The sequence below is a fragment of the Salvelinus sp. IW2-2015 genome, linkage group LG23, assembly GCF_002910315.2.
Source record: "Salvelinus sp. IW2-2015 linkage group LG23, ASM291031v2, whole genome shotgun sequence".
Classification (NCBI taxonomy): domain Eukaryota; kingdom Metazoa; phylum Chordata; class Actinopteri; order Salmoniformes; family Salmonidae; genus Salvelinus; species Salvelinus sp. IW2-2015.
In genome coordinates this window covers 18,453,427-18,466,857 of record NC_036863.1, presented here as the reverse complement: position 1 = coordinate 18,466,857, position 13,431 = coordinate 18,453,427, and the positions used below count along the sequence as shown (strand labels likewise).

General features: G+C 40.8%; 2 protein-coding genes across 3 annotated transcripts in view; one reads left to right on the top strand and one right to left on the bottom strand.

The window, feature by feature from the left end:
* The window catches only part of LOC111950030 (G protein-activated inward rectifier potassium channel 2-like), an 86,454-nt gene extending 81,447 nt beyond the window's left edge, over positions 1 to 5,007 (top strand). Inside the window, exon 3 of the mRNA XM_023967360.2 lies at positions 191 to 5,007. Coding sequence (XP_023823128.1) covers positions 191 to 549 — 359 coding nt within the window. The 3' untranslated portion in view covers positions 550 to 5,007. The remainder of the gene's footprint in view (positions 1 to 190) is intronic.
* A 4,690-nt stretch (positions 5,008 to 9,697) lies between these two features.
* LOC111950872 (dual specificity tyrosine-phosphorylation-regulated kinase 1A) overlaps positions 9,698 to 13,431 on the bottom strand; it is a 35,320-nt gene continuing 31,586 nt past the window's right edge. For both annotated transcript variants that reach the window (XM_070434407.1, XM_070434406.1), the window contains one exon: positions 9,698 to 13,423. In XM_070434407.1, the coding sequence (XP_070290508.1) occupies positions 12,842 to 13,423 (582 nt within the window). In that variant the 3' untranslated portion in view covers positions 9,698 to 12,841. The remainder of the gene's footprint in view (positions 13,424 to 13,431) is intronic.

The window sequence follows — 13,431 nt, the reverse complement described above, 5'->3', positions numbered from 1 at the left end:
ACACTTAACAATGTTTATTGACATGATAACATGATACAACATTGTTGCTCATAAAGTGCCTGTATACCTGTGTGTGTCATTATCTTGTAATTATCTTGACGCTGACATTAAATGAGTCATATCCACAACTAGACAGTGTTTTTGTCCATCTCTAGAGGAGGCTAAGTGGCCTCTGCTCTCTGTCCCACAGGGATGACGTGCCAGGCCAGGAGCTCGTACGTGACTAGCGAGATCAAGTGGGGCTACCGCTTCATGCCCGTGCTCACACTGGAGGATGGCTTCTACGAGGTGGACTACAACAGCTTCCACGACATCCATGAGACCAACACACCCAGCTGCAGTGCCAGAGAGCTGACCGAGATGAATTGCCGTGCCCGCCTGCCCCTTACCTGGTCCGTGGCCAGCAAGCTCAGCCAGCAGGGGGTGCTGGAACCTGAAGGCCGCGAGAAGAAGAGTACTACTACCCTGGTAACCCAGGAGGAGGGGCTGGAGGAGCAGACAGAGAGGAATGGTGACATTGCTAACATAGAGAGCGAGTCCAAAGTGTAAAGGGGAGCGAGAGAACCTAGGGCCAGGGGGGCTGTGTGAACCGTACTGTGGCATCTCTTCTCATGACTGGCTGACCAGGTGAGCTGGTCCCAGGTTAGAGGTCAGGGGTCAGGGCCAGGGTAGAAAAGGGGACGGTCTAGCCCGAGGAGCCCTGCAACAAGGACAGCTTAGGCCCTCATCGGGTCATTTACCCTCCAAAGATAGCTGGTAAACGACAATGGCTGGACGGGAAATCTCTGCGGGCAATTGCATGTTTTGAATTTTTTTTGTTTTTCTTCAAAATACAAATTCCTATTATTATTATACATTTTTTATTCAAAGATTAAAACCTATATAAAAGTATATATTCTAGGGCATTTGCATTTGTATTTTTTGTATGTAATATTTGTTTTGTTGCTGAAGTGTGAATATTTGACAGGAAGATGTTTGATACTGATTCATTTAGACCAGGTCTGTACATATTCTATGCCTTATGTACGAAGATTTCTTTACATTAGGGGTTTTCAGAAATATATAAGCATGTACAAAAACTGTAGTTCATTTATTCTATATTGTGTACATAAGAMAATAATATTGATTGTAATAGGCAAGACAAAATAACTCTTAACAATTCTGTATGCAAGCCCTATAGACTATTAGACCAACGGCATCCTCACATCCTTGCCCACTTGGCAGAGATGTGTTAGACCCTGACTGTGCATGTCCACTAAACATACCACCAAGAGGTAGTGGGAACTGTCGCCCATGACCCTCGAGTATCATCAGTCCAAGTCTCCCCTCCTTGAAGACCTTTTTGTGCTCATAGGATAGGCTTGATGCAATACCCTTTAAGTTGGGAATGGAAGCTGGAAGGGAGAATGAACTGAAGGGAGTTGAACTAAGTTGCCCTTCGGAACCAAGTTGACGTCTGTGTGACCGTTTTCTCTCCATTTGTTTTGGCAGTATTTCTGTTTTGGTCATATAACTAAACATTAATATCAACATATACCCAAATACTACTTTCAAATATGATTTAGGAATTTCTTCATAAGAAGATGACATGGTAAATAACATGTTGGGAATACAGGGCTTTCACATGACATCATCGCTGGAGAGTGTGGTGGAATCTCAGTCTTATATGGTAGTACTGTACCTCACAGTAAGGAGGAGGAAAATGACAGGAAGGAAGTACATGCTCATTTGTTCAGTAGTTGTCTGGCCACGAATCAAAGCTCCGTTATGAAAGACTGACCATCAGAGGCTGTCGATGTACATTGTTAGAGCGTAATATTCCCTTACGGATACCTATTATCTGAAACCCAGTATTATTGTAATGGTGTCTGTAACCAGCCAGGCCAGACATGAATGTAGGCAACTGTGTCAGCTGAAGATATGGAGGTTGCCATGGGGATGAGGTGGTCTTGTTATGCTACAGACCACAGGCCAGAGTGAGTGTGGTGGATAGCCACCCAGTGGAAAGTTCCATGCAGGCCCTCTAGTTACTGGCACTGTAGGGGTTTCATGATATAATGATGGTATTGCCTAGGGTCTCACTGAAAGTATAACTGAGGCAATGTAAACATAGGTCTTGGGGGGGAAAGGGGCGTCTCTATGGACACAGGCAATGCTTTCATGGACAATGCTTTCAATAAAGCTCCTATCGTCGCTGACGAACATGCTCACTTTTCTAATATGAAGGAAAGGCTTCAATCTTTCAGTGTGTCTCTGAGGTGAATCCCACTGTCGTGTTTGGCCCATAGCGGACAGATGAAAGCACACTGGGACTATGTAAAGAAACCATGTGAGGGGAAGTTGGGGAKCAGCATTCAGGCCTACTCCGACAACTTTAACAAAGTGCAGATAGAGACTGTTATTTTTCTTCTTTTCACATATTTTGCCCACTTTATTTCTGCTGCAGAACTACTTTTCTAAAAGCAATTATTTGTGTTTCTGGCTAAATGTTTGATTTGAAAACGAGCAGTGTAATATGACCTAACAATGTTATCACTTTACAACAGTGTGAAATGTCTTTACTGCGGAACGTTTTAGCTCTGCTTGTCAATGATAGCACACTTGTGTCAATGAAGAACATTTGCAAACACTTTACATTAAGTTGCCCTTATATGATGCACTTAGTCTATAGCTATTTCAATTGTTTTTAATTGTGATCCATATTTGTTACAGGTGTAGTTACTGTGTAGTTATTGGTAATTACTCTGATGTTATAAAAAGGGTAGATATTTCAGCTATGTGGTATTTAAGCAGCTTAATGTAAAGTGTTTGACATGCAGGCATCAACATGCAGTTCATTTGACTTCTGTCCGTCTCTGAACAAAGGCTGAACTAAACAGACATGTTTATTATATCGACTCCTTTATTTGACTGTATTTATTAATTTGCCATTTTAATACCAATCATGGTTGTATTAAGTTGTAACTTTAACATGATTACATTCCAACATACTGGTTCATAAATCAACTTCAACAATACTTTAACCAATACTTATCTCACTGTCTTTTATTGATAAAAATCGTATTCTACCTTTTGTGTGGATTTAATGAAATTGAGAAATATATTCATACTCTGTGGTCAATATTGTGAGAATTATTCATTGAAAGGAACAATCATATTCAATCTAAAGGGAACCTTTTAAACCATGTGGTACAGTACAGGACAAATAAATGGTAGAGCTAGAGTTTGGGAAGACCCACTATTTTGGAATGGGGTGTGATTCTCAAACACTGAGGGTTGCCCAATGCAAAGTACACCAACCCATTATTTATGTAAATTACAACCAACCAGCACCCAAACCCCAAGAGGGGACTGTGTTTGCCAGCTCTGCTTCAGGGATGTGCCAAACAGCACAGCTAAGCTAAAGTCCTGTTCTTCCTGGACTGCTTGTTACTCGAGGTTCTCAACTCTCATGCCGTGCAATTGATTTGAAGTATATAAGATGCTGACAGTAGGAAATTAATCTGTTTTGTCTCTCACAAAATTATCAGACTCAGAGTTGAGAAAGGCCACCAAAAGATACTGCAACAGCACAAAGTCAAGTCGATATTCATTTAACAAGACTTCTCATTAGCACTCTATACAGCTTGAAAAAGTACATAGTATATTGTAATTAAGTCTGGGTGTGGACTTAAGATAGTTTAGCAGCATAATTGCTTAACTTCATAGTACTTGCATTGAATTGCTTTATTATGCAAATGATCAACTAATGAGCTAGTGGGACCAAGCAGCACTACAGTACATATTGCAGCTTTGATTGAGACCCCAATACATGTATTGTTAAGCCTTTTATCTATGTTGAACTGGTCTTCTCTGCATTGTGTTGTGTGTAACAATAAGGTTATGCTCGGACAATAGACAAGAATAGAGGTGCCGTAAATGTAAAGATCCGCCCCTTTTCTTCAATTTCAGCCTAAACTAACATACCCAAATCTAACTGCCTGTAGCTCAGGCCCTGAAGCAAGGATATGCCTATTCTTGGTACCATTTGAAAGGAAACACTTTGAAGTTTGTGAAATGTGAAAGGAATGTAGGAGAATATAACACAATAGATCTGGTAAAAGATAATACAAAGAAAAAACAACCATTCTTTTGTTTTTTTTGTAGCATCATCTTTGAAATGCAAGAGAAAGGCCATAATGTATTATTCCAGCCCAGGTGCAATTTAGATTTTGGCCACCAGATGGCAGCAGTGAATGATCAAAGTTTTAGACTGATCCAATGAATCATTTCTGTTCAAAATGGTAAATCAAGACTGCCCAAATGTTCCTAATTTGTTTATTAATAACTATGTTCAAAATTGCGCACTCTCCTCAAACAATAGCATGGTATTCTTTCACTGTAATAGTTACTGTACATTGGACAGTGCAGTTAGATTAACAAGAATTTAAGCTTTCTGCCAATATCAAATATGTCTATGTCCTGGAAAATGCTCTTGTTACTTACAATCTCATGCTAATTGCATTAGCCTACGTTAGCTCAAACTTCCCGGGMAAGGAACACCGATCGCAAAGAAGTTAAGCGTGCCTATGTGTTTATTTGCGTGTGTGCGTGTCTGTTCCCCAGCTAAGTGAATGATTTTCAAGATAATGATGGGGCCATACATTCCTTGTGTCTCTCTGATCTAAAAGCCCGACTCCAAGACTGTGGATCTAAAATGCAAGTTTCAAATTGACTGTAGATATGTTTCTCCCTCATAGCGGGGACCCTTTCAACATCCACCAACTCAGTATCTTCAGCATCACATCAGCGTGTGTCAAAACGCCTCTGCACCATTTTGATTTAATATAGATCAGACTTGATTTTTCATAAAAACATGGGCCGGGAACGGGCTTGACAGTTAAGCAAAGCAATAAAGCGACGCACTTTGCCCCTGACAACAGTCAAGTCGGATGGCAGTTCATTGTTTCTGTTGCAAGCAGAGGTGGGAGGCGGGGTGGGGTGGACGGCCTACCTGGGGAAGTTTTCCATTTCCCAATGCTGAAACCAAAATGCTATCTGCTATCACACAAACACACACACAAGCTCACAGCCGCACACAGATGCGCACACGCCCACACACATTTCAGTCACAATCTGAGGTGAAAGTGAATGTAGCCTACTTCATGGCTGAATTTCAGGACCTTCAGAACAGGGGATTTTATCAGATGCCCATTATATTACTCAGCATTACCTTCCTACTCATATAGATGAGTAGGAGGGTAATGCATCAAACAATCAAAATGTGCTGGTACAAAAACGTTTTCATTTTGGTTCATTTTTGATTTGTATTCATTGCAGCTTAAGAAACAAAAGTAAAAGATAGTGATAAAAACCTGTCCTTTTCTATAGACCATCTCTGCCTTTCCCTAACATCTCCATGTAAAGAGTTATGCTGCTTCACAATGACTTGAATGAGCCCCAACAAGCACTACTGTAGAACCCTCCCCACACACACCTTTCATTACCATCAATACATGTGTCACGCCCTGGCCTTAGTTATCTTTGTTATCTTTATTATTTTGGTTAGGTCAGGGTGTGACGAGGGTGGTTTGTGTGTTTTTGTCTCGTCTAGGGTGTTTGTACTGTCTAGGGGTTTTTTGTAGAGTGATGGGGTTGTGTTCATTATAGGTGTGTATGTAAGTCTATGGTTGCCTAGATTGGTTCTCAATTAGAGGCAGGTGTTTATCGTTGTCTCTGATTGGGAACCTCATTTAGGCAGCCARGTTCTTTGGGAATTTTGTGGGTGATTGTTTCCTGTGTCAGTGTTTGTGCCACACMGGACTGTTACGGTTTGTTCACGGTTATTGTTTTGTATTGGTGTTCATAGTTCAGTTTTCTATATTAAAACATGGATACCTACCACGCTGCGTATTGGTCCGATCCTTGTTACACCTCATCAGAGGAAGAAGAGGAAGACAGCCGTGACAACATGTCACTGTTTACTGCTGAATTTGGCACTATTGTCCTATGAGAGTTTACCTTTCCTCTCATGTGAAATTCCAATGTCTTCTAGAAAATTACACAGCAAACAATGTTGTAGAAAGTTCCCATGTTTGTCTTTTCTTTGGTTTGACACTACTTCTTTGTCACTGACCACTCTACTCTCTGCCCCCCAACCCAGCCCCATGCAGGTCCTCAGTGTGATAGCGCACGGGCAATGGATGGATGGAAAGCATGCTTTATATGAAAGCACAATTATTGTACAGAAACCCAAATGACTATAGTGACACATTTTTTAAATACATTTATACAGTATGTTTGAAATAAATATGTGTTTGTGTGTTTGATTTGCCCCCAAAACAAGAGAAGGCGTAAGTGGTATGAATCAGCGTACTTGTCATGGGGCTGTGTGTTAGGTGTTGTTAGGGGTTGACAAGCCATTAGACATATATGAGGAACATAAATATAGTTAATATGTATTAAACAAAAAACAAACAAGGAAATATAATTCTTCAAGAGCATTTCCATTTCACTGGTGATACAGGTAACTGCCAAAATAAATGAGGGATACAAAGTACTGTATATTGAAAGCAGTTTCTTCCACACCGGTGTGGTTCCTGAGTTAATTAACATCCCATCATGTTTAGGAAAAAGTATAAAAATTGTGTTTTAGGTTATTGTCCTGCTGAAAGGTGAATTCCTCTCCCAGTGTCCAGAGGAAAGCAGACTGAGCCAGGTTTTTTCCCTGTGCTTAGCTCCATTCTGTTTATTTTTTATCCTGAAAAACTTCCCAGTCCTTAACAATTACAACAACACCCATAAGATGATGCAGCCACCACTATGCTTAAAAATATGGAGAGTGGTACTCAGTAATGTGTTGTGTTTAATTTGCCCCAAACATAACACCTTGTATTAAGGACAAAAAGTTAATTGCTTTGCCATATTCTTTGCAGTATTATTTAGTGCCTTGTTTCAAACAATTATTTTTATTCTGTACAGGCTTCCTTCTTTTCACTCTGTCATTAGGTTAGTATTGTGGAGTAACTACAATGTTGTTGATCCATCCTCAGTTATCACCTATTACATGTCTGTGGAACTTGTTCAGTTTATGTCTCAGTTGTTGAATCTTGTTATGTTCATACAAATATTTACATATGTTAAGTTTGCTGAAAATAAACGCAGTTGACCGTGAGAGGACATTTCTTTATTTGCTGAGTTTATGTAGCCCAAGCCCTTTACTGCTACCTACAGTAGGCCATTGTATAGCTAAGTGAATCAAATGTAATGTAACTTCCTATTAGCTATCTATCTTGATGTATCATTGTTAATTAAAAACACAAGCTCGAAATGCATTTGTAGATAACAGCCATGGAAGGGGGTGAAACGACTGCAGCTCCCTCCAGCTGTCAGTAAAGGGAGAGTGTAGGCTACTGGTCATTTTGTGGGAGGACATTATGAAAATATTCTCCAGTTCAAGTCCATAGTAAGGAAGACTATGTATTAGGACAGAGAGATAATAGCAACATAATATTCAGTGCTGTCTAATTTTAGTATAATGAAGCCTGTTCCTTGGTGTTTTTTTCTGTCCTCAGATACGGAGAGCTGTGAAAGCCGGTCCACAGATGAAAAGGTTCCAATGAATGTCCCAAGAGCCTGCACACCTGGTACCTGGACTATGGTTGGCCAGATTAGTACTCTCTAAAAACTATATTTTATTATAGTTAAAATGTTCATGTTCTGTTCACTTAATTTCATTTAAAAGTATTAACGTGTCTAATATAATACACTTGTCAAAAACTAATGTAGACATTAATTTCCAATTGCCTTCAAAATCTTTTTAACAATGGAGTGCCAAAATTGCTGCGGATGGCTTCAAAACCATCTAGGGTTAATACATATCGTTGGTTTGAGAAGGATGAATTACAAATGTCCCAATATTTACACTGTATACACAACCCCTTTCCTTCCCACACTTCACTATCTCAAGTTGCTAACACCTGGGCGCTTCGATGGCCTCACAGGAACTTCGTCATTCCTCCTCCTCAGACCTCACCCCTCACTTAGTCACATCTTAACCCTGCACAAGTCAAGCATCACCCCTTCTCCTCAACTCACCCCTAGTCAAGAATCAATCCTGCACTAGTCAACCCTCACCCCTGCATTGGTCAGTAATCATCCTTGCTCTAGTCAAGCCTCATTTTGTATTCTCACCCTGCACTTTTTTTGCACAATGATGAACTTTTCCATTAGCCGAAAAACAGGCACATTTGACAACAACAAAACGTGGAGTTATAAGTTTGGGAAAATGTAGCTAGAAATTATCTTCTTCATAATTATCTATGATTAAATTAATTTAAATGAAAATGTTGCTAGCTAATATGAATGTCATACATTGGCACTCCACTGGCGGCAAGTTAACTCAACCACTCCACTTCCCAGATCTTGGACACCCTATTACATTCTTAGAATTCTGATACATCATCATAGCTAAATAACATTGGTTGGTTTAAGCAATAAAGCAAACCATGCCCATTCCAAAATGAAAGCAAATTAATTGTCTATAACTCATTGATCCTGCTTTGTAACTAGACCTACCCCATCTATGTAGTTTGGGTGTTAGCTAGCCTGTCAATAAAAGAACACAGCTAGCTAGCAAGTTAAAGATGGAACACCCAGTAGGGAAACCAGTGCCACTTCGTTTCTTTGACAAAGCAGAGCTGGGAAGCATCGCAGTAAAATGTATTTCAGTATATAATGTTGTTCTATTACACGTGCAATAATGTCCCTAAGATATTGTATTGTTGAAATAAATTAAATCATAAATCATAAACTAGCTGGTCAATAGAAAAGCTCATTGCGATTTAAAAATGTGCTTTAATGCAAGAGTGAGAACTGATGCACAGGTGAGTCAGAGGGGTGATACCTGAACAATGCAGGGGTGAAGCTTGACTAGTGCAGGTTTGATACTCGACTAGGGGAAGGATGAAGGTTGAGGAGGGGTTACACTTGACTAGTTGAGAAGTGAGGTCTAAGGAGGAATGACAAAGTTCCTAACAAGTATTCTGTACTTCTAACACCAATACAATCCCACTGTTTACCAATCAGTCCAACACCTCAGCCACTACACTAAATACATGGTCTCTGGTGTCAAAAAAAAGAGGATGCCTCTTACAGTATATCAAACATCAAGAAAACAGCAACTGCAAAATGTTTCAGATGTTGATTTCACCAGGTATCTCACACGTGTTACCTGGCATGTCACACCAAGTAAGTATTCAAATCATTGCAAAGCGGTAAGGACCAAAGTCTTTTAGGCTCACTTTCTCCAGCGCCTGAACATTCGGTTTTACTTGGTTCTTCAGTGCCATTTTGACTCCAAAATGAGAAACATTCCTGAAATTCAATGAGAGTAAATTAACTGATCTATTGCCAAATTCCATGAGAGTAAAGGAACTGATCTATTTGGACATTTTAAGAATGATGGAAATCCTTTCATAATAAAAGGACCAAGTGAGGAGGGTTAACACATTCAATGCCATTGTGTAAAAAGGTTAAGTATTGTGAAGATTGTGCTTTTCATTATCCTTACTGAAGCATAACATTGTCATGATGAGAACTAGACTTGTTAAAATACTTGGGTTGGCATTCTAGACATGTCTACTGTGATTAAATTCCAGTCGTTACCCATCTGAGAACCAAAGAAAGTGGCAGGGAAAAAGGAAACAAATAGACTCAGTACAAGTTGATTCACTTTTTTTTTTAATATCATACATAAGACCGCTTGAATATAATACAAAGGGCTTGTCCATTTAAAAAAAATGTTTGGAACATTCTCATATACAGAGCAAGTATTGACTAGATCTTACAATCTGTGGACACAGGTATTTCTTTTCCCATGCCGTTTAATCTTTACAATGCACGTCAGATGTCCTGTAACCAAACTGTTGTCAATCACTCAAAACCAGACGACTGGGGGACAGGAAGGCAAGGGTGGCAATAAAAAGCCTGTATTCCAATGAAATAGGGAGCAGAGCAGAAATGATATTGAACACTTGGGAGTAAAAGTTGGATGTTTGTTGACGATCGTGGCTTTCACTTTCACACACACCTATCAGTAGCCCGACTGCAAATGGCCCCACGGTGGAAGCTTATGCCAATTTTAATGCACCTAAAAATAGTTCCTGTAATATATGTACATAATTGCTTATGTATTTATATATTAAAACACAGCTGTCATTCAGGTTTGTAGACACATCCACACACTATACCCTGTCTATAATATTTAAGGTATGAATATCTACTCTCCTGTTAATTTAAACCCTAAAAGTTTTGCATTTGTACTGGCATTGTCAACTACTTTGGCCTGGAAGCACGGTTACCCACTGACTAATATCACAGAACTTCCACTGCATGGTCTCCACATTGACTTAAATGTACTCAAAATACCATTAGGAAAAAAGTAGTGAGTTCTAAACTTCCTTTATTAAAAAAATACAAATATACATAATAAATTCTATTTCAGCTATTAAAATGGGGTTGAAAAGTAAACACCTGAAGCCTGTGATGTCATAGACACCTTTCCTCTAGCTGTTGCCGCCCCCTTAAATTTTTGCAACGGGTACAAAACTTAGGCCAGTTCTCCTGTATCCTCAGGCATCACACGATGAGACTGGAGTATGACACTCCAGCAGGCAGGGCTCACCTCTCACACCATTCGTCCCTACTAGTTTCCTTTTGGATTCAACCTCCATGGTGAGAGCTTCAGTCAAACATGGATTTTAGCTAATTTAGAGCAGTATCCCAGCAAAAATGTGGATGTGTACAGTGCCTCTCTGCTAGCTAGGTCAAAAAAGTTTGCTTCTAAATTGAGGGGGGAAAAGGGGCACCATTTTCAGACAGGCACGTTTGAAACAGCCTCTGAATATCTGGTCACAAATTGAAGGATTAATGCACTGTTCACATCTTTCCCCTCTCACTTTCAACTCATGAATACGAGGACTTGCCTCAACTAACAGCCACCATACTGATACTCCGGAACCCGCAGAGTAGCAACCAGCGTTGGCATCTATTGTCCCTCAAGTCCTTGAGAACAGAAAAAAGTTCTACCAATGAGAGATTTGTTTTTGATAGTTTTTTTTGTCTTTTTAGAGAGAAAAAAACCTTACAACCAATTCTGTTGAAGATACAGCTAACAGTAAATGTACTGAGTTCAACAACAGTTAAGGTTTTGCTAAAGCAATAGATACAGCCATTTTTACTGACATTTAAAAAAGGTCTTGATACACCTTGTGTCAAAGTGCAGAACTGCTACATTATTGGTTACAGACATCTATGTGCTATAAAACAGCTTTGGTACAATAAATTATCAAAAAGGGAAAATAAATTCTTGTAAAATTCACAGCATAATTGTGAGGCAAAAAAGCAGTCACATAAAATTCAGCATGTTTTCATTTTGAAGATGAACAGAAGACATTTTTGCAGAAGCTCTGTTGGAGGAACCACATGCTGAAGAAACAAAGAAAAGCAAGTAAAAAGTTGGAAGGGACACAGTCATAGCTAATTCCATCCATCTTGCAACAAAAATACTTCTGTGAACTTACAAGGGCCGGCAATCACTGGACCTCGCAAGCCACACGTTTTAGTTAAAGGCCTCAAATTACCATTCTCAAAACACATTTTTTCCAACTTTTTCTTAGTTAAGAATTATGTTTTTTTTATCCAAACTTCAAAAATAGAGGAAAGCTATTTTCTCATTTAAACAATAATGTACAGCTTCTTTACCCACCCCCCACCCTTAATTTCAGAGTCCAAAAAAAACATAAGGCCAAAGAGTTATCTAAAAAAACGGACACTGCCCGGACATCTGTACTGTAGGTTTGGGGTGGCTCGGCCCTGGCCACTGCTCCTAAGTACATCTCTTCAGTGTGGCCTTTTTACCAGTCCAGAGGAGGGCTAGGAGGGCCCACCTTTACTGGCCTGGGGCCTCCCAGCATAGCACTCTGCTGCACAGCTGTACATGGCTGGCCCCCAGCGCAGCACATCCACATCCCTCTCAAAGAAAGCGTGACACAGACAAACCCAGCGAGATGGAAACTCCTGCATAATGCTTCAATCCTCCGCCACTCTATAGACAGGTATACTACAAAGCAGGATCAGTTAGCCAGCCAACTTGCCTAAATATTTTGAAATAACTTATTTAAAAAATACATAAGCTTGAAATGGAAATGGTCTAATGACAGTAACCTGGTTGTTTATAAAAGTTAGCTAACTCATTGATCCTGCTTTGTAGTATACACTTCAGGTCTCACAGCTCACAGGTGGAATTGCACAACAGAACAGAACAATTAAAATGAGAACATAAATCCAAAGAGAAAATTATTCTTGCCGAATATGGAAAAAAGTGCAAATGTGTGGATAGGAGTTGCTGGAAATGTTATGGTGCTTTAACAATTTCTTTACTAAATAGCCGTCAACAAATAATGTCTACATCATTTTCTACCCACAGACTTCTAAGCTCTCGGCTGACAATAACAAGGAATAATGCAAACCATGCAGAGTCGAGTGAGAGTTGTATGTGAAATGAATGGATGTTTCAGTACTGTTGTGAAGTATGTTATGCAAGATTGTTTGTAGTAAAAAATCTAATTCCCTGTGAACACTGAAAATGGTGGAGCGAAAAATCTCATTTGAAACCAAAGTGAAGAGAGAAACCCAAGGGTGGCATGGGGAGGAGTTGGAGAGATGGTGGGCTCTGCACTGTGGTAGAGGGTTAGTGATAAGCTTCCCCTCCAGTTTAAAGCAGCTTTTTGATTCTTTATGCACATTTTTTGTTGAAATAAAAACCCACCACCTTCAAAAAAAACAAACATTCTCAGTTTAGTCACGAACTGGCGACAGAACTCTGCTGCGCACAGACTCCTACCATGGGCGACTCCTCCCTGTCTACGCCTTGTCTCATGCCCATGGGGTAGGTGGGGTGGCCCGCCATCCCAGTCTCTTGTCTGGGGTTGGAGAAGGCACCCAGTCCCATTCTGCCGTTCTGGCCAAAGTCCAAGGCTGCGTTGGCGGGGAGCGGGCGCAGCTGGTAAGCCTTGTTCCCCTGGGCCCCGGTGGAGGAGGAAGATGTGGAGGAGGAGGAGGAAGACAGGGAGGTCATAGACAGGTGGCCGTGCACCACCTCCACCGAGTTCTCTGTGGAGGCACTGTTGATAGGGGAGTGGTAGAGGCGGGGCTGCGCAGGCAGGCCCTGCTGTGCATGGGGGTGATGGTGTAAGTGATGGTGTCCGTGGTGATGGTGCTGGTGGGCGGAGGAGCTGTTGCCGGGGGCCAAGGGGTGGATGGCCTTGGGCGCCTGGGGAGGCACGTGAAAGGTGGTTTCCTGGACGGGGTGGGTCTCCACTGTCACTGTCTGCGCCCCTTTGCCACCAGCCCAGCCAACTGGGGGAGGGAACGGCTGCCTCGCCTGACACA